This window comes from Hypanus sabinus, chromosome 23, assembly GCF_030144855.1.
Source record: "Hypanus sabinus isolate sHypSab1 chromosome 23, sHypSab1.hap1, whole genome shotgun sequence".
NCBI lineage: Eukaryota > Metazoa > Chordata > Chondrichthyes > Myliobatiformes > Dasyatidae > Hypanus > Hypanus sabinus.
Genome location: NC_082728.1, coordinates 25,872,142 through 25,897,185, shown reverse-complemented (window position 1 = coordinate 25,897,185; position 25,044 = coordinate 25,872,142). Strand labels below are relative to the sequence as shown.

General features: G+C 39.2%; 1 protein-coding gene across 5 annotated transcripts; it reads right to left on the bottom strand.

Annotated features, from left to right (window-relative positions):
• Positions 1 to 1,500: 1,500 nt before the first annotated feature.
• cdc42ep4b (CDC42 effector protein (Rho GTPase binding) 4b) lies at positions 1,501 to 24,470 on the bottom strand. Of its 5 annotated transcripts, none has more exons than XM_059948558.1 (2): positions 24,333 to 24,470; positions 1,501 to 6,685 (listed from the first exon to the last, which is right to left on the bottom strand). In XM_059948558.1, the coding sequence occupies exon 2, from the start codon at positions 6,450 to 6,452 to the stop codon at positions 5,448 to 5,450; it is 1,005 nt and encodes a 334-aa protein (XP_059804541.1). In that variant the 5' UTR covers positions 6,453 to 6,685; positions 24,333 to 24,470; the 3' UTR covers positions 1,501 to 5,447. The 5 variants fall into 5 exon arrangements, with proteins under 5 accessions (XP_059804541.1, XP_059804537.1, XP_059804536.1 ...); XM_059948554.1 differs by having other exon boundaries at positions 24,224 to 24,379; XM_059948553.1 differs by lacking the exon at positions 24,333 to 24,470 and adding an exon at positions 13,983 to 14,205.
• Positions 24,471 to 25,044: the final 574 nt, after the last annotated feature.

Here is a 25,044-nt window from a genome sequence, read left to right as displayed (position 1 = left end):
GCTGTTTGCTGTCACTGGCAAACTCTGAACGATGTTGGCAATCAGCTTATCTGGCAAATACCGCAGCGTGTACACCTGCATGTCCTGTAGCTCACTGAGCCAATACCGAGTCAGGACGAAGGGTCTCAACAGCGCTTCTCCCTATAGATGCTGCCTGGCCTGCTGTGTTCCACCAGCATTTTGTGTGTGTTGTTGTTTGAATTTCCAGCATCTGCAGATTTCCTTGTGTTTGAAAGTTTAGGAATGGTTTGTTTTAATTTTATTATGAGTAAACTGAACCCATCTTTTTTGAAAAACAATTAAGTGAATGTGGCAGGTGGGTAAAATATTTAAAATAAACAAAATAGTGACGAACAAATAACTGCAGGGACTATGAGTTAATAGGAATAATCAAGCTTATCGTTTTTACAAGAGAATGCTAGTGAATGTGCTAAGTAGATGAAATAATGACAGAGCAGCCAGCCAACAATTTGAGACACAGTACTTGGGTCCTTGTGTAGATATGGTAGTTTCTTGTATAACACACCTGCAGGATGGAGATCAACAACTAAAAATCTCCGCTTTCACACATTGCTGCAGGTCATGACATACTTGGTGAGATATACTGACATATCTACAAGCAGAAATGCAAGTTGCTTGCAACAGCAGTTGCCCAGATTTGAAAGTACAGTTCGAATTAGCTTTAACATAACAAATTAGATGTTAATACATTAGCGCTCTTCGACTTCAGTTTGTTGTAGTTCAAGGGCAATAAATATTCTCCTTAGGAGATACCCTACTAGACTATTCCACCACACTACTGAAATTGTGCCAGAAACACCTTGTCTTCCAGGTCCTCACTCAGATTCATCAGACTATTTGCTCCACAGGGGTGCAGTTGATTCGATCATTGGTACATACAGTGTAGGCATAAATGTTAGGCAATTTAAGTCTCACAAAATCCTAATGCAGATAGGGATTGGCATCAGGAGAAACTAATGATTGTCATGTACCTCCACCTTTCAATCCGAAATACTTAAATGCCAGCATAACTGCTCTCTCCTCTACTTATGATCCCACAAGATGAGCTCTCCTACTTTTTTTTTTAAAAAGGGCTTGCAAGTTTGATTCAAAAACAGCCAGGGTTTCAGTTTGCATGTACTACATCTCCACAGTGCATGAACTTCAACCTCACAGCATGAGCTCAGTCATGAAGTTGGACTTGAGATGAGAATACTATGAAAATAAATCCTCTGTATTACCTTCTTCATTGCCTATGGTTTCAAAATTTGGATCACATCCAAAAGAATTTAAAACCACGACAACTAGAAATTCGAGTTCTATTTTAGCAGATGACCTTGCTGGAAAGTGAATTTCTGAGCATTGGCCAAACTTATCCTGCTCAAATGATGGACGTTTTGGGATTTTTTCTCTCCATTCCTAACGACATGACTTTTATCAGTAATAGGTAAACAAATGGAATTCACTGATGAAAAGTAAAACAATTCACAATAGACAAGATAAAGAAACCAATTTGCTGGCAGTTTATTAACTAAAAAAATAATCAGATGAATCAAATTATTGAATACTGTTACAATGATGTGATAATATGTGAAAATATCAGGTTGTTTTGTGAAGTCAGTGATAGTATTACTCGAGTTTTTATACCAACACATTTCAAAAATAAAACCTTTAAAATGTCAGTTTATTTACATTCATTTTTACATAGAAAATCATACACAGTGAGCAGTCTATGTAGACACTATGTAATACCTCTATTTAAGTATGATTGACAGCATATAGAAGACAGCACTTCATAACTGTAGTTTTGTTTAGCATTAAGATACCTTTAAATATTTGGCACACAATTGGATTAAAATACTACTAGCAAAATAGGTCATGTGCAATTTTAACTTTACAAAATCACTTTAGTGGTATATTTCGAATCATTTGTGCATTACATTCTAGGCCTCATTTGATACCAACGCAAAAACTATTGTCTTTTCTGAATATTTGCTTTTCCTCAATTTTCCCAAATCAAGTTATTGACAGTAAAAATATTCCAACAATATCATTTCTGTTCAACCCCTTTGTTTTTCTGTATTATCAGCAACTGTACCTGGGAGGTCAGCCTGCATATCTAGAGTACAAGAACACAGTCCATTATCCATGCATTAGTATGCTCTGAACAGCACATATTCAAAACATCAAAAAAAATCACAGATACCTACTTGCTGAGTACATTTCAGATCACCAGCGTTTTCACAATTAAAGATGTACAAAACTGAAATTTTTTTAAAAACCGGACAAACCAGCAAACAAAAACACACAAGAACACCATTACAGCCTTTTTGCTGGGATCCTTTGGTCACATTTTCTTTCTCCACAACAAACCACTATATTGTACAATCACATTTGTAGCTGGAAGAACTTTAAAAGAAAGTTTTATGTTCTGCAGCTGGGATCGTAAATTTGCAACTTACGCATAGAACTTTCTAAAAACACAATGAAATGCATTCAGAATAGAGGCTAAATTACACAAAGTATACAATTAGCACTGCATCAAATAATCTGATCTCAGCTCTTGTTAAGAAACAAATTAGTGTCAATATTTGGGAGTTGCCTAAAAGAAGGAACAGTTAACCTTCACATTTCCTATTAAGCATGCAGTTAATGCAACTCTCCAGCTGTAAATACAGCCGCCAGCTTGAATCTGAGCATTGTCTAGCGTGTATTGAACAAAACAATGCGTTGATCAAAATTTTACATTGTACCACTCAAAAGCAGGCCAATGACTAACAAACACACTTGCTTACAAACATTAAAGTAACCGTGCTGCTGCACAGCTTTCTAGTGACCTGCTTCATTCACATTCCAACATTGAGGCCATTACACACTGTATAAAATGGTATAAATATTCAATAAAAAAGATAAAGCAGCATGTTGTGTGCCACCATATCTGGCCATTTAATGAGAATAATCTATTCTCAACCAGGATTGCATTTAACTGTGTTATAGTGAAAGCAGTTGGAAAAAATGCACAAAGCACTCTTCAGACTGCTGCCTTTCGATAACTCAAATTGTGTAGCGTGTCATATAAAGTAATGTTTAATTGGAGAGCTTTTTCAGATGCAGGCTGATTAAAAAAAATCAAATTAACAAGTATTAGGACTCCATTACACTAAGGTAAGGCAAACATTATTGTAGTGCAAAGTAAGTTTAAATAATGATGATATCAATGTTATTTATAGATGAATGGGTTTAGTTCTCCATTTCAATTTATTTAACAAGAAAAACATGTGAACTCTGAGCAGTGCCAAATTAATAAATAACACTGCAATATTTCACCATGCTTGGCAATTAACTGTATGACCAAGTTGCATTACAGGTGGGACTTAAAATATTGCAAAAGGGACGTTTACCCTCAGTTACCAGAAATCAGCCCAAACCACATCAAAAGGACTCCATTAGAAGAGATACACACAAGTGAGTGCAAAGATTACAAAAGGATCAGATATTTGTGTCACCCTGTATGCTTCCCTCCAACCCAGACACCACACTTTAATACAATGTACCAAAAGCAATTTTGGATCTTCTGCCAGCAGTCCACTTGAGCAGTCATCGTGCAACACCAAGCTTGGAGAAGCTCAGGAAATACCACCGGAGCCCGATTTATATATAAGAAATGTCCATTTTTTTTTGACGGAAGCATTGCTTATGTTTTGTTCCACTTCATAATTAAACTGGGACGTGGTGGAGCTAAGACAGGTAGTGATGTTTCCAAATGCTACCACTCCTGAATGGGTTCACAATTAACCCCAAATGTTATAAAAGTGCAAAAAAATTAATATGGTCTATTGAAATTAGTGATAAAGTAGTGGTTAGTGTTCTTCTGTAGAAATAATTTGCTTTCATTACAATCCTTTGACTACGAATGTACCGGGTAGAGGAAACTTAAAATTTCTTTATTTTCATTGCTAGTGTATCTTGCACTGAAAACTTGTTTCAAGATAGACATGTAAATTCAGTATAATGCCTGCAATAATATTTTATAGGTTCCAGATTTGCCATTTAAATGAGAATATCTATATATTGATGCTAAAATTGTACCTACAAAACACTAGAGTTTCTACTTGCAAGTTCATCAGCAATATGCTTCAAGAATGCAGAGGCATAATTTAGATACACATCTTGAAGTTTGCCCATAATCAATCTATTCTATGCACATAAAAAAGTACGTCACCTTTTATCTCAAAGATTTTGTTTGAACTATAGTAAAGAAAGCTGTTAAAACACCCCAAAGTCCTAAATATCAAACATCTTGAAAAATAAATTAAATCTTTAGCCAAACTTATATCCTAAGCAAAAGGAAGTTTTGAAAAATCCCTTCCACTTAATTCCATAAACTGGTATAGTGCTGTGTTGATGCAAAATTCCCAAATCTCTATGGAATGTGCAAAATGTAGCTTTAAGAACTACTTGGTGAAAAGTAATGTTTGGAGATAAATGCAAAAAATTGACGAGTTGGGCATGAAACAACTGTCAGGAAACTAGTCTTAAAAAATGTTAAGAGTTTCAGAGCAGTAAAACAAAAGAACTTATTTCTCATTATTAATGATTAAACAAACTTACATTTATGCAACATCATAAATGTTTCACAGTTAATGAAGCACCGGGAAATATACTCATTTATGGAATGGATGCTGGATCTATACGGATGCTTAATACTGGAACACTTCAGCAGATAATATATTACAATTTTTTTTTTACAGTTAATTTCCTTTGATGGTAAAATTGACCCACTTTCATTTAACTTTGCAAAAATAGTCACAAGCCACCGTGCTTCTGGATGGCAGGTTTCAAGACAGATTTAAATCAAACAGCTGTTGAAAAAAATGAATTACATTATCTTAAAATTTGTAAAAATCTGGCATCCAACAGGTTGGCGACATGTATCCATCCGTACACAGGACTTCATGTGCATATATAAAAGATCTACCCTAAAATTACCAAATGAACAACAGGGAAGCAGAAAGAGGCAACTGAAAGTTTGGGAGCACCCTAAACCAGAATTTCTAAAGGCACGCTACAGAAAAGATCAATAAACTACATCTTTTGGGGCATATCATTTTTGATCACAATATTTACAGTCAACAATGCAAGATCAACAATGGTATGCACTATCTACAAATGGTACCACAAAAATTACTTGCACTACTTGGGATGTGCATTTTATGTAATTTATTCTGATCAACCAAAACAAGCAAAGTCATGAGGAGTACCTGCACATACTGCTAGTTTATGTGGACTGGAGAATTTTGGTTACAGCTTCTATTACAGAAAGAATTTTGAGTCTGTGGTGTAAAAGTCTAGTGCAATCCTGCCATGCTTCATTAACTCAGCAAATGCTAGGTCCGGCAAATTTCATCTTGCTCTTTAAAGTCAATAATTATATTGAAGGCCAATTTTTATACACGGATTTCATCCTCTTCATCCATGAAGGTAAATTCCTCACCTTCATTTTCTTCCTCTTTGAAGGCATCTGTCGATTCACCTGTATTTTTCATGCTATCTGTATTTCCATGACTAACTCCTTCATAAACTGACTGCATCTCTTCTGTTGTCCCAGATGCCAAACTTGACACAGAGCCACTACCTTGAGATATGCAACTACCAGAACCTGGGCTATATGCAACACCTTTAACAGTACTAGGCAAACTAGTTGCTGATTTTGAGGAATCCTCCACAAACTTTTCTGTAGTCATCTTCTTCAAATTTGAATAGTCACTTTCCTTGACTTCTCCCAAACCAAGATCAGTATTATTTTCCCAGGTATCTTTTTCCATAACACTCAAAATGTCACCAAGCATTGAAGGACCAAGATCGACATGGAAGGACATGATGGACTCAGCATGTGTCAGTGGAAACCCACCACTGGACAGAGATGTGGGAAGGTCCGAGATATCTCCAAAATCTCTCTCATCTTGATATTCCATAGACTTACTTTCAACTCCACCAGCAGCCCCATTAACCGGTTTATTTTCAGTGTCTTCATTTGCAAGCTTTTTCAGGGGGCTTGACGAAAGGCTCTTTGCCAATTGATTAGTAGGCTCCACAATCTTATCATTTAGCTGAGGAAGGGATACTGCATTTTTCACAAAAAAAGCAGAATCACTTTGTGTCAGTATATCCTGCTTGTCAACGCGTGTTACAGACTGAGACCGCTTACTGCTGCTTCTGAATTTCCGAGAGAGCAAACCTGGTTTAGGGGTTGCTTCAGCAGGAGCAGCAGCTGTCGCTCCAACCTTGCTAGAGAGGAACGATGTGTCTCCAAAGACATCACCTCCACGACCCACATGCATTGTGTGGCGGAAATCACCGAGAGGTGCACTGATCATATCTGCAGTCAAGTCCACTCGGGAGCGACGCTTAGACTGACTGGAGCTGGCCACTAACTGTTTTAGGATCGGCATTTTCCAAACGTCGGTGATGATTACACAAGTATACTGGAAATTTCCTTTAGATGAGCAAAATAATCTTGTCTTCAACTCTCTTCATACAGCCAGAATCCACACTTGCAGCACAATGCAATCTTGAAACACAAAGTTAAAATTTCTGGAGCAAAATTACAGTTCATGAAGCATCACATTATCTGTTGCAGCCATTCCTTCGCCAATCCTTGCTTCACTGTTCCAACTTAATGCACCTAAAAAGGATAAAGATGATTTTAAAAATTAAAAGTCATAGAATTAGTTATGGACAATGTCTTAAAACAAACTATTGAGTTCATTAAGAAACCTTCTCAAATTCAAAGTAAAATTTAATTTTCTTCTATTTTCCATGCAGTTAAGCAAAAAACAAACAATTGATATTGTTGTATAAACAAAAGTAATAATTTAAGCTAATGGAAAACACAGTCTCAACAAAACCTTCTGAAGTAGAAATACAAAATTAGGTTTTGCAAAACAGTTTTAAAATTACTAATTAATCCTCAATTGAATAGCATGCCTAATTCCAAGTGCTACATTTGAAGAAAAATACCATTATCTTGAACAGAGCAGCTTTACAAATAAGTTCTAATTGCTTGCCACTGGGACGATTGAGGCAGAATTGAACAGAAATATTGAAAATGATGAGTAGGATTAATCAGTAATAAGAAATTATTCAATCACAAGGGGTTAGTAATCAGGAGGCAAATTTATGACAAGAAAGGAAACACGAGAGACTGCAGATGTTGAGATCTAGAGCAAAAGGTAGTGGATTACACAGTAACTGTGGAGGCAAAAGGATAATACCCTATCACGGGACCAGCCAAAACTGGCCCACTGAGTTCCTTCAGCAGCTTTTTTTCTGCTTTAAAGAACAGTAATGAAATTTAGACATGGTTAAAATTTAAAATTTAGTTCTCTTCATTTAAAAAAAAGACACCAGCACAGCCAAATGTAGGTTCCGCAGAACCAAAACACAGAAATGGAGGAAATGTAAAAGACATTCAAGTAGATGGAGCAAATAAGAATAAGGAAGTTTGTACTCAATGTCTTGTAAGTTTGTATTACTTCAGGATCTGACAGATTACGGTTTGCAAGGAGAGTAATTCTCTTTTACGAACATTGTGCTAGTATCCTTCCTGGAAAAAATATTTTTTCACTGTTATTAATAGCAGACAAAAATTCATAAAATAGGCTTGGTACAGGTTCAGAATAGTGCCATTTAGACTGCTTAGCAAAACAGCCGAGATTCAGTTCGTCATACAAATACAAACAAGATCAGTCCAAGAAGCTAACCCAGGTTAAAGTCTATCCAGCTACCTGCCCATCTCAATTCACAAATTCTATCTAAAACAGGTACTGGCTTGAAGAATTGCTGCCCTGAAGTTGACCATAAATGCAGGTAGCCCAGAGCAGAATTGAGAAGACAACAGGCAGAGCTTCAAGGTATGTTTTACAATTCTTGATCAGTTCAACATCCATTATCTGAGAATGTAATGCTTATTACATCACATTCTGTTAGAAGTAATGATCAACAGTTTTGATTTTAACACCAGCCATCAACTGAAAGCCAATAAATCACATTTTACAGACATGTGTATGTAATGTAATCTACATTGAGATAGCCATAAAATCTCATTAACTTTATACATAAAGTATTTCAGGGAGGAACATTACAATGACTGTAAGAGATTGGAAGCTAGCCATTTGTGGCACAACTATCACCCTTCATACTTAACAGTAACTTATACAAGGCCGATGGAATATTCTCCACCTGACAGGGTATCGGTCCATTCCACCAACTCAGGCTGCTCAATGCCAAAGTACACATAATCTAATAGATTTATTCCCTTCTCAGGTATGCCACAGCTACCAAATCCCACTATAATAAATGTAAGGTAATTATTGTAATGTTTATGATACACACGTGCTGCCCTGCATTTTGTGGAACAAATCTAATCCAATCACTGCCCAATTTACCTTCCATTACTTTGTTTGTGATGCTTTTGAATGAAACTTGCTCTCCAAAATAATTCAATTGTTATCAGGAGGAAAGCAGATTGCTAGATCCATACTCTTCACAAAGGAAGGTAGCTGTGGATAGTCAAACATTCCAACTCCTAGGTATCAGGATAGTATCCTGGGCCCAACCAACCTGTTGCTTCAATTACCTACCTTGAACAGAATAGTTGGTATTCAATTCCTTTTACAACTCAGTCAAAGGCAGTTCATGCCTGCATGTTGAAAGGACTGGACAATATGCAGAAAATCACTGACAAACTGCAAGTAGTTGGCCAAGCAATGACCATCACCAACTCAGGTCTAACTACATCCTCTTATAAATACCATCAACAATCTAGGTATCATTAATTAAAACTCAAGGACCGGTCAAATAAATACAACAGAGCTTAGAGACCAACTATTGTGCAGTGAATGATGCGCCTTGCATGAAAAGCCTTTCACCAATTACGGAGTACAAGTCAGAAATGTGATTTCCAACTGACTGGTTAAGTGCAGCTCCAACCATACAAGAAGCTCAACATCTGGGGGTGGGGTAATGGCCTGCTTCAATTTCTATAAAACTGAACAATCACAAGTGGATGCCATTATTCAACTTCAGTTAATTGAAAGCTTTTCCTGCAAGTTGTTCATGATGAGGAGGTACATTTCATTGAAGACTAAGACCATAAGATTATAGGAGCAGAATTTCTTCTCGGATACCATTTTCCTGCCTTCTCCTCATAACTTTTGACACTCTTACTAACCAAGAATCTAACAACCTCTACTTTAAGTATACCCAATGACACTGGCCTCCAAAGCAATCTGTGGCAATGAATTCCACAAATTCACCACTCCCTAGCCAAAGAAATTCCTCATCTGTTCTAAAGAGACGTCCTTCTATTCTGAGGCTGTGCTCTCTGGTCCTAGACTCCCCCTCTTTAAGAACCATCCTCTCCACATACATGGTCTTTCAATATTCCATACGTTTCAATGAGATCCCCTCAAACACTCCTCATATGCTAATGCTTTCATTCACGGCAACATTCTCATGAATCTCCTCTGGACCCATTCCAATTCTGGCACATCCTTTCTTTGATAACAGGCCCAAAACTGCTCACAATACTCCCAAGTGCGGTCTGACCAATACCTTATAAAGCCTCAGCATTACTTATTTGCTTTTATATTCTTACAGTGCATTTGCCTTCTTACCACTGATTCCACCTACAAGTTAACGTTTAGGGAATCCAGCACTAGGACTCCCAGGTCCCTTTGCACCTCTGAATTCTGAATTTTCTTCTTATTTAAAAAAGTCTCCGCCTTTATTCCTTCTACCAAAGTACACCACCATACACTTTCGTACATTTTCTTCATTTGTCACTTCTTTGCCCATTGCCCTAATCTGTCCGAGTCCTTCTGCTGATTACCTGATTCCTCAGCATCACCTGCCCCACCACTTCACTTTGGTGCTTTACAAGGACAGCTGTACTTGCGAATGTTACAATGTTAATCTGTTATGAGTTCAATTATTATAATTTAATTATCGAGCAGGGGTTCCCAACCTGTTCTATGCCATGAACTAATACCATTAAGCAGTTCATGGACCCCAGGTTGGGAATTCTTGATCCAGAAGCTCAAGTTCCAAGATGATTTTCACTTGTCACTTAAAAGAAACTAATTTGAGGGTGTCCTGTTTGCAGACAGCTTCTGTAGATAGGCTAGAATTTTCAACACAGTGGAAGCAACCAGATACAAGACCACTGAAATAAATCCTGACATTGATTTTGTGAAATCAAATGGCCTCAATGCATGGTCTGTTTCATTAACAGGAACCAATGTCCACCATGTTTTCTTTTTGGATCAATTAATTAATACTACAGCCCACTGTCCTAAAGTGTTGCTATAGATAATGGACTAGTTTCTATATTTTACACTATGCATATCAACTTACAGGCTACTTTTCATTTTATTACAAAAAAAATCACTGAATGCTTATTTGCACTTTTACTTTCTATTTATAGAATTGTTTACACAAAATATAGAGGGAACATATTCCATACTTGAATCACTTAACCACATTCAAAAGAGATATCACAAATTTTTATTTTATATATTGCTAACTTGAAATTCGAAGAGTAATTAAAAATTATCATGACAATGGTGTGGAAAAACTCTTGATAAATGTTTAGCAGCTTATGCCTCAAATTTCACCAAAATTGGACAGACCAAACTTAGACCCACTCCAGCTCAGAACCTTGTTAGAGAATAAGGCAAAATGCAAGCCGATTTATTGCACGAGATAAACTGCTACAGAATACAATTCCTTAGAGCACATGCACGTTTTTCATGCTGATTTCTTTTGCCCCGTATTACACAAAAAGCACTGGAGGAACTCAGCAGGTCAGGAAGCATCTATGAAAATGAATAAACAGGACGGAAACCCTTCTTCAGGACTGAAAAAGGGGAAGATGCCAGAATAAAAAGGTGGGGGAGGGGAAGGAGGACAAGCTAGGGGGTGATAAGTGAAGCCTAGTAGGTGGGAAAGGCAAAGGCTTGGCGAAGGAATCTGATGAAAGAGGACTGTGGACCAGGGGAGAAGGTGAGGAGAAGAGAAGAGGTGAGAGAAAGAGTGGAGAAGAGAAGGACTGAGGAATTTTTGTATATCGGAAGGAGAAATTGATATTCATACTGTCATTTGGAGGCTACATGGATGGAATATGAGGTACTGCTCCTCCACCCCGACAGTGACCTTATCGTGGCAAAAGAGGCGGCTATGGATTGACATGTCAGAACAGGAATGGGGATCGGAATTAAAATGGTTGGCCACTGGGAAATTTTGCTTTTGGTGGATGGAGTGGAGGTGCTTGACAAACTTACATCGGGTCTCACCACTGTACAGTAGTACTGGATACAACAGACAACCCTAACAGATTTGCTGAAGTGCTGCCTCAGCTAGAAGGACTGGGGCCCTGAATGGAGGCAAGCGAGGTAGATGGGAAAGTATGGCATACAGTACATGTCCCTTGCAGGGATAACTACAATTGAGTATGTGCCAAGGGGGAGTTTAGTGGGAATGGATGAATGGACAAGAGAATCATGGAGGGAGTTATCCCTGTAGAAAGTGGAGTGCAAGTGGTAAAGGCGTGTCTGTGGTAGGATCTTGTTGAAGATGGCAGAGGGTGCGGAGATTGATGTATTGTATGTGGAGCCCTGTCGGAGGTAGGCGAGGATAGGAAGAACTTTCTCTGTAAGGTAACAGGAAGATGGGGTGAGTGCAGATGTCTGGGAAATGGCAGAAATACGGGTGAGGGCAGCATCAATGGTGGAGGAAGGGAAACCCCATTCTTTGAAGGGGGGACGACGACATCTCTGATGTCCTGGAAAGGAAAGCCTCATCCTGGGAACAGATGGGGGTAGAGATGAGGGAACTGATAATCCACATGTCACAAGTGAAATCTGCCACTACTAACTTGCCTCCCATTCCCATGTAATTTAGATCCTAATCTCCCAATGTATACAGGCTTTCTCATTTTATTTTAGCCAATTACCATCTATGCTCTCCAGTTTCATTGGCAGAAGAGTCAGCAACCTGTTCCTTCTTTACCTTAAAACTCTCTCTTAACAAAGCAGGATTGCTACAAATTGACAATGTTATCAGATTTCATTTCTATAAGAATCGTTTAACAATAATGGATAACAATGTGTTAACTGTAGTGTCACCTGAGCCATTTTTGCAAAACCAGCAATGAATATATGTTGTCTCACAACTCACTGGCTTTATTTAAGAGAGGAGTGCACTCACTTTTCAGTTGGACTCAAAACACAAATCAGAACACACAAGTTTCTCACAACCCATTATAGAACAGAAGAATACAGGAAAAAGCCCTTCAGTCCACTATATCTACAGTGAATATCAACATGAGAAAAATCTACAGAAGCAGGAAATCCAAGCAAAACACAGAAAATGCTGGGGGAACTAAGCAGGCCAGGCAGCATCTATAGAAGAGAAGAGTACAGTCTATGTTTCGGGCCAAAACCCTTCGACAATGACTATGATGTTAATATATAACTATTCTCATTTACCAGCGTGTGGTCCGTTTCTCTTTATCCTTTGCCTGTTTATGTGGTGAAATGCCTCCAAAATTTTCTATCTGCATCTACCACTTCTTGCATTCAAGAAACCCATCAACAGTGTAATAAAACTTACCTCACATACTTAAAAACTTTCTCCTCCTTTTTAACGTTAGCCAATGCCCCCTAGTATTTGATATTTCAACCCAGGAAATATATCTGACTAACAACTGAATATATCCAGTCCGAAGCCTCTAATGCTTGAGACAAAAATCTAAGTGTGTCAAACCTCTCTTTATAGTTTCTGCACATCAATCCAGGCAAATTCCTGGAAAACTACTTCTGGCCACAGACCTCCAGTCAGAGCAACACCCCTCAACTGCCACTCCCAGACTATGACCAAGTCAATTCTAGATTTAAGAACTCACTATGGATCCCATGCAAATTAATCTTACAGAATGGCCAAAGAGGGATGCTGTCAAATTCTTTACTCAATTCCATGTAAACACTTTATTGCTCTGTGGTCATCTTTGTCATATCCTCAAAACAACCAAATTTAAGTGACAAGATCACCCCCCCCCGCAAAAAGCATGCCGATTACTCCTTACAAGTCCATGTTTTTCTAAATGCCAGTAAGTCCTGTCGTTAAGAAATTATTCTCTAATAATTTGTCAAGCATTTGATGCAAGGCACTGAGAGACACAATATTCACAGGGACGAAAATACACTGGGAAAATGCTCACTTTCATTTTCCTTCTACAACACGCTGGCGTTCTATTCAAATACGGTTATAATTTGCTCCCAAAATGTTTTCGTATTTACCTTCTGTCATGGCGGCAACTGAACAAGTGATTCAGCCTTGAAACGTTCAATCTACTAGGAAACAACTTCAGACTCTACTTCAACTTTTTAAAATCATGCCACAATAATATTGTTTAAGATTCCCATTACATTCTCCAACCGATTCGTTCTTTTTGATCCCTTTGGTTTCAGCTCCGATCGACAAACTGCGTCAAACTCAAAATTTCCATGGCGTGGTCACAACTCAAAAGTCAAATTAACCTGCTCTGCCGCAATTCTTACCTGCAAGGATGGTGGGGGAAGATTATGGTAGGCAGACACACAAAAAAAAGACGTACTGGGAAAAACTAAGGAATAAAGCTGAGCAATTGCGGAGAATAAGCTCCAAGCTCGCCTCACTATCCAGACAGGGGCGACAAACTACTGAAATTGCCCAGTAATCGTCCAGTACACGCCTTAACTAACATGAACCGTGACATCATGCTCAGAGTGCACAATCCTCGGACTAAATTAATAAGCTACTATTGCACGAAAATCCGAAGTTTCCAAAGACGATCAAATTTAAAGTAGCGACCTTCCAAATCCAGTCAACGGCAATAACATCCCTAAAGACTGTATTTCAGATATTTGGTTCTGGAATTATACCTCGATCCGCTTCGGTTCCTTCCTTCCTCGGGTTTATTTTCGGTAAGTGGAAAAAAAAAGCTAATACCAAGCTTCTGGGGAAGAAACGGAACCTTGACTCTCGAAATCGTGCGAAGTTTTTGCTTTTACAATGCTTGATTCACAGGACTTCTTCGCGGGCGTCTTCCCGCAGACTTGGTCCGGCAGAATACCCCACCATCTGGGATAGGTGGCGTAGTGCGAGCCAGTCAGAACCACATCCCCGCCCCTTTAACTCACATCTCATCCACGTGGAAAATTGCATTCTCAATGATGAAGCAGTGTAACTGACCAATTTTAAAGAATGCGATATGATACAGTGTTTTTTTTTGTGTTTTGTAGAGAATAAAGCGATTGTAAAACAGGATAGGCCACTAAATCTCAAGATGGATGTAAAATGTCCTATTGTCCTACTGTAACAGTGTCCTGACTACGTCTTGTTTAAATCACTTTATCAAGAATGCTCAGACCAGATTCCCAAAGCTCTCAACTCATTCCTTAACATATATTTGTACAAATTCAACACACAACGTACAAATTCTTCTTTCACAGTCAAAATGCTAGTTACCTTGAATGTTCGAAGGAAGCAGTTTTTAAAATGCTAAAGAGTTTGTATGTGAAGCTAATTCTCTAATGTTTATTCTCTGTCTCTACATTCCAGTCCGGCAACTATCATGTCAAACATCAGCTATGGAAACAGAAACTTAGTTCAATTTTCAGGCACAAGACCCCAAGGAAAAGTGAATTAGTTTCAGTTGCAGGGCAGGAATGTTTTTTAAAAAAATGTCAAGAACAAATTTCTGATGGAAAGTCAGGATGAAGGATCTTGAAATGTAGACCATTTATTTCCTTCTACAGGAGCTGCCTGACACAAGTTCCTCTAGCAGTTTTTTTTTGTTTAGATTCCAGCATTTGCAAACTCATGTCCCTGTCACACAGTTGGACCTTGTTCTCTAAGGGGTATCCCCTTATTTGACTTATTTCACTTCCTGAACTTCTCTGCAACTAAAACTTACTTTTGACAAAATATCTTAGACCTCCAGCCCTGTTGAGTGTTTCTGACATTTCCTGTTTTGATTTCAGATTTCAATAATCTCTGTCACAGAATACAGCACAGAAATTTGGCTCAACATGCCCTTGCCTAAAAGATGACTATCTAAACTAGACCCATTTGCCTCCATTTAGCCGATAACCGAAACCTTTTTTAAAATCCAGGTGCCCTTGCAAATTTATTTTAAATGTTATTATACCTTCTTCCAGACTGGGGTTTCCTCTTGATTTAAAGCCACCATAATCATCCTAGTACTCAAAATAAGAAAGATAATGTGCTGTAATAACTACCACCCCAGTGGTCTTAACTTCAACCACTGTGAAATGCCTTGAGAAGCTGGACATGCCACACATCTATTCCAGCTCTCCAGACACTTTCGACCCATTGTATTTTGCCTACCTCTGAAACAGGGCTATGGTGGTCACCATCTCCCTGGCCCTACATTCATCTCTGGAGCAAGTGGACAGTAAAGAAACTTTACAGACCATTGTTTATTGACTACAGTTCTGCCTTTGATACTAATAAGCTAAGCAAACTTCTCACCAAACTCCAGTCCCTGGGAATTTATGCCTCTCTCTGCAACTGGATCCTTGAATTTCTGATCAGCAAACCACAATCAGTACGGATGGGCAGCAAAGCTTCAGCCACAATTATTCTGGTGCTCCACAAGGTTGCATCCTTAACCTCCTATTCTACTCCATGTATACTCATGACCGCATGGCCAGAATCTGCTCTAAACCCATCTACAATTTTGCAGATGATACCACTGTAGTGGATCACATTTCATAATGATGAGTTGGAATACAGGAAGGAGACAGATTCATGACATGCTGTCATGACAACAACCTTTCCCTCAATGTCAAAAGAGCTTGTCTTTGACTTCAGAAAGTCACACACTCATGTCTGCATCAACCTTGTGAGAGTTTCAAGTTCCTAGGCATGAACAGGTTCATCCATGTTGATGTCACAACCAAGAAAGCTTACCAATGCTTCTACCTTTCCAGGAGGCTAAAGAAAATACAGCATGCCCAAAACAACTTACCAATTTTTACTGAAACACCACAGGAAGCATTCTGACTGGATGAATAACGGCTTGGTCCGCTAACTGCTTTGCATGTGATCATAAGAAACTGTAGAGAGCTGTTGATACAGCTCAGCACATCACAGAAAACAGCCTCCCCTCTATGGACCATCTGTACTTCTCACTGTCTCAGTAAGACAGCCAACATAATGAAAGTCACCACTCACTCCAGACATTCTTTGCCTCTGATCCATTGGGCAGAAGATGCAAAACCTGAAAGCACATGCCACTCAGCTCAAGGACAGCTTCTTTCTACTGTTATCATACGCTTGACTGGACCTCTTGTACAATAAGAATGGCCTCTTGGCTTCACAATCTGCTTTGTTATGATATTCCACTTCATTGTTCATCTACACTGCACTCTTTTGGTAGCTTACATTTGCATTGCCGTTGTTTTACCTTAATGTACCATGTCATGATTTGATCTGTATAAACAATGAGCAAGACAAGTTTTTTTGACTCTTTTTTGGTACATGTGACAATAATAAAAAAAAACAAACCAATGAATTGTCACTTCCTGAACCATACATGATGCTAAAAAAATTAATGAATTTGATAAAGCCTATTGTGAATATTTCCCAGCATGAATCACATAATAAAAAACTAAAATAAGAAAACATAGCTCCTTACACCATCATCCAGGGCAGGCAAAAAAGTATAACTCTTAGTTTGACAAAAAATATACCTACAGATGGAAGAAAAAAAATTGTGAACCCTTTGCAATTACCTGGTTTTATGCATTAATTACTCATAAAATGCAATCTGATCTCCATCTAAGTCACCATAATAGACAAACACAATCTGTCTGAACTATAAAACATAAAACAATTGTACTTTTCACACCTTTATTGAACACATTCTTTAATCATTCACAATCCAGGCTTGAAAATGTATGTGAATCCTTGCAAATACTGGTTTACAAGGGTTTACCTGTAATAATCCTTCAGCAGCAATAACCTCGACCAAATGGTTCCTGCAGCTGTGCAGACTTGCACAACAGTGGGGAGGAATTTTATACCATTCCTCAAACAAAACAGTTTCAGTTTGTCAATATTTCTGGGATACCTTGCATGAACTGCCCTCTTCAGGTCATGACACAGCATCTCAATTGGGTTAAAGCCTGAACTGTGACTTGGCCTTTCCAAAACATGAATTTTCATCTTTTTAAACCATTCTGATGTTGATTTACTCTTGTGTTTTGCATTATCCAACTTCTGTTAAGCTGCAGGTGACTGACTGCTACCCTGACATTCTCCTGTAAAATACCTTGATAAAATTTTGAACTCATCATTCCCGCAACGATTACAAGCTGGCCAGGCACTGTCCCAGAGACGCTGTGGAACAACTAGATGGTCTTTTGCAAACTTGAAATGTGCAGCAAATTTTTTTTTTGGAGAGCAGTGGTTTCCTCCACAGTGTCCTGCCATGAACACCATCCTTGCTCGGTGTTTTTCTTATAGTGGATACATGAACGGAGACTTTAGAAGTTCTAGAGATTTCTGTATGTCTTTTACTGTTATCCATGAGTTCTTTTTCATCTCCTTTAGCATTGCACACCGTGCTCTTGTTGTAATCTTTGCAGGATGTCCACTCCTAGGGCAAGTAGCAATAGTACTAAATTTCCTCCATTTGTAGACAATTTCTCTTGCTGTGGACTGATGAACACTCAAGTCTTTAGGAGAAATTATCCCAGAGGTTCACATACTTTTTTGAAACTAGACTGTGATTGTTTAAATTCAGTATTGAATTTAAAATTCAAAAATTCAGTACAATTGTTTGTGTGTAGTTAGCTTAAGCAGATTGTGTTTGTCTTAAGATGACCATCAGATCACATTTTATGAGTAATTAATGCAGAAAACTAGGTAATTGCAAAGGGTTTTTCTTGCAACTTCATCAGTTAGGTAATAATTTAATGAACAAACATAATCTGTGGAATCTCTTGTGTTAATAATTGCATGACAGTATTGTTCTGAACAAATTCCAAGCAATGGACACTCTTGTCTTTTCATAATACAAATGAGAATTCTGGTCCAAATGCACACCTTGCAATATATTTAATTTCAGTAGGAAAAGTTAACACTCCTTCATCCATCCCCTTAAAAGTTAATGCAAATCTAAAATAGGTTTTGTTTTTTTGCAGAAATAACCATGACATTTTAAAAATATATTCCCATATATACTTTAAAAATGGTATTTATTGCCAACACTATCAACCCTACTTTGTTGTTTGCCTCTCAACAAAGTGAGCTTAACTAGAGAGTATACTAACAAACATACAGCAGCAATATCTTCCACTAATAGCAGGGTAATTTCTCCAGAAATGTAGATAGGAAGATAGCTATAGTCTCCAAAAAAAACCTACAGCAGTGTTCTGAGAATTCCCATTTATCTCCACTGCCTGGCTAGAGATTTAGATCATTTTCAGCCTTAAAAAAATCTTTAAAATGTTAAGTGGACAATACAAGTGGAAATATTATGAATCTAACCCTAAAATTGCTTAAGCTATCACAAAAAAGGCAAATTAAGGAATTGCCCACTTGTCCCTTCATGCCTGTTCTGCTAATTAACATGATCTTGACTAATCTGAATGTATTCTATCTCTACACTTTATTCCTTTCTGCCCTTTTTAACTTTTCTTACTTACTCCACCATTGCCTAGAATATTTCAAAATCTCTGCTTTTGTTCTCTGAGGAAGGGGATTTCCAAAGAATTCATGAAACTTGGGAGACAAAAAAAATCTCAGCACTAAGAGGATTTCTTTATTAGAAAAACAGCGACCCCAGTTCAAATTTCCCTCACAAGCAGAAACACCTTTTATCTGCGTCTGCATCAAATAAGCTGTGCATTTAATTAAATAGGATAAACAGTTGTTTTTCGGGCTGAAAACCTTTATCGGGTCTTTGTCTGATAAAGGGTCTTGGCCCAAGACATCAATTGTTTACTCCCTGCCATAGATGTTGCTTGATTAGTTGAGTTCCTGCAGAATTTTTTTCTTTACTCTAGACCAGTATCTACAGAATCTCATGCCCATCTTCTTAAAGCTTGTGATACTGCTTGCCTGATATCCATAAATGCATCAACAGAAATTTCTTCTAATTCAAATATAAATGGTCCAAAGCTGTTGTATTGGTAAAAACAAAGTACCTAACCAATTCATGATTGCTCATGGCATTTAACTAATAGTTAGCCTGTATGCCATCTTATAGACTGTAACATGTATCTATCTCTACTTATCTTTAACCAAAAATCTCATCTTTGGCAATTCAAAATTCTGGAGGAACTCAGTAGGCCAGACAGCATTTAAGAAGAGGAATATACCGTCGACATTTAGGCACAAACCCTTCATCAGGACTGGAAATTAAGGAAGAAGCCAGAATAAGGTGGTGGGTGAGGGGGAAGATTGGGGGATGAAGTGAGAAACTGGGAGGTGATAGGTTACAGAGGTAATGGAGAAAGAATCCAATCGGAGAGGAGAGAGAGTGGGCTACAGGAGAAGGGCAAGGAGAAGGTGCACCAGAGGGAGGTGATGGGCAGTTAATAAGAAAAAGGATAAGGGAGCCAGAATGGGGAAATTACCAGAAGTTAGAGAACTTAATGTTCATGCCATCAGGTTGAAGGCTATCCATAAAGAATATGAAGCGCCGATCCTCCAACCTGATGGTGGCCTTGTGGCAGCAGACGAGGCCATGGACCAACGTGTCAGAACGGGAATAGGAAGCAGAATTAAAATTGATGACCACCAGGAAAATCTATCTTTTGTAATGAACAGACGCTTGACAAAGTGACCCCCAATCTATGTCAGGTCTCACCAATGTAAGAAGAGGCCACACCAGGAGCACAGTAGACAACCCTGACAGACTTGCAGGTGCAGACTGCTTGGGGCCTTGAATGGTGATGGGGGAGGAGGTAATAGGGATAGGTGCAGCACATATAGTACAGGGTGTGGTGTAGTGTAGTGTAGTGTAGTGGTTTGCGCGATGCTGTTTCACCTTGGGGCAATTCCAACGTCCTCTGTAATAAAGTCTGTATGTCCTTCCCACGTGAGCACGTTTCTTCTCACAGTCCAAAGTAGCACCAGTTAGTAGGTTAATTGTCATTGTAAATTGTCCTGTGACTTGGCTGAGGTTGAATCAGTAGGTTTATGGGTGGCATGGCTCAGTGGGCAACAAGGGCCTGTTACACATTATATATCTAAATAAATAAAAATAACAAGTGTCCCACTTTCAGGGGTAGTTGCCAGCAAGGAGCTCTGCGGGGAGGAATGACTTGACAAGGGAGTTGCATCGAGAGCGATCCATGTGGAAAGTGGGGGGTGGGGGGTGGAGGAAGGAAGGGGGCGAAAAGATGTGTTTAGTAGTGGCAGGATTCCATTTAAGGTGGTGGGAGATAGAGAATGAAGTGCTGGATGGGGAGGCTCTTGGGATGGTTGGTAAGGACAAGCAGAACTCTATCCTGTTATGACAGAAGATGAGGGGAGAGTGGATGTTTGAAAAACTGGAGGAGATGTGGGTGAGCGCAGCTTTAACAGTAGAGGAAGAAAACCCTAGTTCTTTGAAGGAGGACATCTCAGGTGCTCTGGAATGGAAAGCCCTATCCTGAAGACAGATGTGGCAGGGATAAAGGAACTGAGAGAAGGGAATAGCATTTTTTTGAAGTGACACGGTCGGAAATGCTATAGTAAATATAGCTGTGAGAGTCAGTAGATTTATAAAGATATCAGTCGACAGTCTGTCTCCAGAGACAGAGAAAGGGGAGAGAGGTGTATGGAAGGACCAAGTAAATTTGAGGGCAATGTAAAAGGGTGGAAATTGCAGGCAAAGTTGAAGAAATTGACATGTGGGTGCACCGAGAGGTATTGATGCAGACATCAGCGTAGTGCAGTAAGAGCTGAGCAGTATTGCCAGTGCAGGCTTGGAACATGGATTCTCCTTGGGCCCGTGGCTACATCTTCGGTTTGGAGAAAGTGGTACCAGCCAAAAAAGAAATTATTCAGGGTGAGGACCAGAGGTGAACTGGTTACATTAGTGGAGAACTTTAAGGCCTTCCAGTTGGGAGTAAGATTCAGGTTTGCTTTTTTTTAATATATTAAATTCATTTTTGATTATCCCAGTTGTTTCCTAGCATCCTTTTATTCTACCGTCTGAAATGAAGTTCACCATTTTTGATTTCTAAATCTTAATTGGGAACATGTCCCACTCACCCAACATCCTTGCAATTGTTACCCACACTAACTCCCATCAAGCACTTAACTCACTCTAAAATTTTCATCCTTTTTCAAATCCCTCCATGATCTGGTCCCCAACTCTTCAATTGACATAAACTGAAATATGTTTAAACAAAAGGATCTTTATTCATAACAATTCATAAGAATAAACCAATTCTTTCCATTCATAGTTAATGCTTTCTGTACTGTTCTATTATGTTCATGCACATCAGTAGCCTTGCTGCCACTCATGGGACATTGGATCATTTGAGCTCCATGATATTACTATGAACGCCACTCTTCAATTAACTGACCCTAACCACTGGAATTCCTTCCCTTGAAGATGTTCCTACATACCACTCCCTTTGACCAAGCAATTGGTCACCTGACTAAACTTCACACTGAGAACAATGTTTGAGAATGCTGTGAAATACCTTGGTAGCTTATCCTATATTAAAACATAAATGAAGAAATGCAAATTGTTTATGCAGTGTGAACTCGGTCTGGAGAGTGCCCAGATGGATGCTGGTGAAGTGCAAATTAGCCTTGTGTATGGCAAGAATGAGGATACCAGGATGTCATAATGGAGGTAATTAGCATATAAACTGGTGATTAGGGGCAGGTAGGTGTCAATGAAAGATTTTTAAATTTGTAAGGACGTAGGTGCACAGCAAAACTTTGAATTCTGCAAGATGGGTAAAGATAGGTAACACACACAAAATGCTGGAGGAACTCAGCAGGGCTGGCAGCATATATGGAAACAAAGTACATACAACATTTTGGGCCAAGACCCTTTGAGTGGGTTGAGCTAACAATCAAGTCCAGGTCCTTTATCACAGCAAAGACACGTTTGAAGTATTTATGCATCACAATTTGAATCCTTATTGCGTAAAGGCAAGAACAGACTCAATGAGGGATTTGCAATTGCAATCTTGAAACTGATAAAAATTGAAACACACAGCAGATTGAGACTGCTTCATCTACTATTGAAGAAAATTAATTATTTTTCAAATTGAGATTCACTGAGTATTTTAAAAAATGTTAACATACAAAAATACTTAAAACCCTTTGTTATTGGTGTCACTTATTGTCATTCCAGATTAACATATTAATAATTCTGGTTGCATGTTATCAACAAATCTGAAGGTTAAAATATACATTTATTCTAAATGTTCCTCAAAATGTAGCATAAAATGTCAACATTTCTTTATAACTCTGCAACTTATCAGTTTTATTCCAGTTCACTCTAATCTGCGCTCAAAAATAACACTGCTCCTGGTTCAATAGCTGATTTATCAGCCTTTGCTACTAAAAAGAACATCAAAAAGGCAGTGAAGGCAGAAAAGCCATAGATGTAATGCTTGACTTCAGTTCTTCAACTCATCCTAAAACACTCATATTTGGAAAGAGAGGAGAGCAGGCTTCTCTTTTACACCTGACGAAGGGTCTCGGCCTGAAACGTTGACAGTGCTTCTCCCTATAGATGCTGCCTGGCCTGCTGTGTTCCACCAGCATTTTGTGTGTGGTGTTGTTCCCTTTTACACCCCATCGTCAGACAAGTTGAGCGTCTTGCAGCAAGATCATACTTAACTCTGCACTAATGAGCTGCCATTACCCAAGGAATGACATTGATATTATAGCCCTGACTCATTTACATTGAAATACAGTACATGGAACTTGCTTTTACAGGTCAAACAACTGCACATGATCTTACCCTTTGCAGAACTAAATCACAAACCATAACACTATAGTACTCCAAGTCACTGTTGTAAACAATTCAACAACTCTGACATGAAAAAGGAAATGACCTTTATAAAACATTACTTGAGGTACAACTGGAATAGTTGTACCACACTTTAGTTAGATGAGAAGGATTTGGAGTGGGTGCAGAAAAGATGCGGATAACCTGGGGTTCGGGGGTGTGTGTGATAGAGAACACAACCAGGTGGTGTGGGATTAATATGTGCAAAGAACCAAAGGGATAACGAGACATCTTGAAAAATAGACAGATTGCTGCATCCAGAAGGGAGCTATATCGGTAAAGGAAGAATTGTAGGGTCACGGAAAGACGGCAGGGATTGAGTTGGAAGGACTTGAGGTCGAATGGTCTTCTTCGGTACTGTAATTACTCTGTAAATTTGAAAGCCTTCAACTATTCGAATCTTAAATTCTCGAATGTCCATCCCATACCTTTTTTACTAACAAAGCTCGCTTTAAAATTCAAAATTCTTAAAACGTTTCGGGCAATCACCTTGATATGTGGCTTTATTGCTGTGAAAAACTGTGCACCAGGTACGTTAAAAAGGCACGATACTGGTTGTTGTAATCCATGTGGCAGCCTTATTAACATATTCCTTTGTCCCCTTTAGTGTCTAGGTAAATTAAACCGCCCTACGATTTTAAATTATTCATTCGTTTACTCCAAGCATAATAACTGTTTAGTGAAACATGTCATTGTCATAGAATATCATAAAAAGTCAGTTACACGATTGTGCAATTTAAACTGAACTCGTATCACATACTGCGATAACAATAGAGAACAGTGCGAGGGAAAAATAGATAATCGATCAGAGGCATTTTCTCTGCTTCACTATTCGCATTTTAGACGTTTTCAAGATGCCTTAATGAATTGATTGGAACAATAGGGGAACCCTCGTCGGGAATGCGCCTGTAAGGTTGTTTCAGGAGGTGTCAGTCTCGTTGTCCCGAAGTGTCCAAATGGAGAGAGTCAGGGAAGCTCGCCGACCTGAAAAGGGTGCGACGGGGACGGTGGGATGCGGGCTCTCGTTGCGTGCGTCTTGCGGACAAGCGACCGTTCCCACCCGCCTGCCCAGCCCAACTACAGTGTCCATCCCCCTTCACGAAAACGGCGAAAATTAGAACTCACTGGGAACCAAGAAGAAGTCGCTCCGCCCGGGTAACCAACGCCCGCCGGTTTGAAGCCGCAGAAAGGGTGAACGCCCAGCGAGAGCAGGAATAATAGACACAATGCTAACCTGAAAGGAAATTCTGCACTGATCGTGCAGTCAGAGCCAGCTCGTTGTTATTATTTCCCCCCTCCACTCCCGGTCCTCGTTTTTTTTTGTTTCTTGAACATTAACTAAGGGATTGGAACTGTCCGGGGATTCACATGTTGTCCAATCGCCGCTTGTGGCGTCATCGCGGTCGCGTCACTACGAGCCACAGGACCAATGGCCAAGCTGCGATAGCAAGGCCCGCCCATCCGCAGCCTGAAGTTTGCCCCGGGACTGTAGAGTGCGAGGTAAATGGGTGGAGTGGTCGTTGTGCTAACAAGGACACTGTGCCTTTATTCAGAAACGGAATGGGTCCGGCACAAAGGTCTTCAATCTGAAACGTTAACTGTATCCCTTCTTCCAGGCGCTGCCCGACCCGCGGAGTGTTTCTTGCGTCCTCTTTTGTGGCAGATGAGAGTCAGTCAGCATGGAAACAGGAAGGGTCATGACTTGAAATATCCACCGTCCAGTTCACACCTCTTATGCTGCCCGAACCGCTGAATTCCACCAGCCATTTGCAATTTGTTACAGCCCTTTTGAGCTCTCATCTCGTGTCATCAAACGCCCAACCCTTATCTCTAATTTTATTTCTCAAATCTCCATCAATTCCACTCATCTAGGGGCAATTTATAGTGTGGTCAGCTCTCAACCCGAGGTGGTCTGTTTAATTAGTACAGTGCTAACTGAATTGATG

Coding starts and splice junctions, on each gene's coding strand:
- cdc42ep4b (XM_059948558.1), bottom strand. CDS start 6,452: ATGCCGATCCTAAAACAGTTAGTGGCCAGCTCCAGTCAGTCTAAGCGT.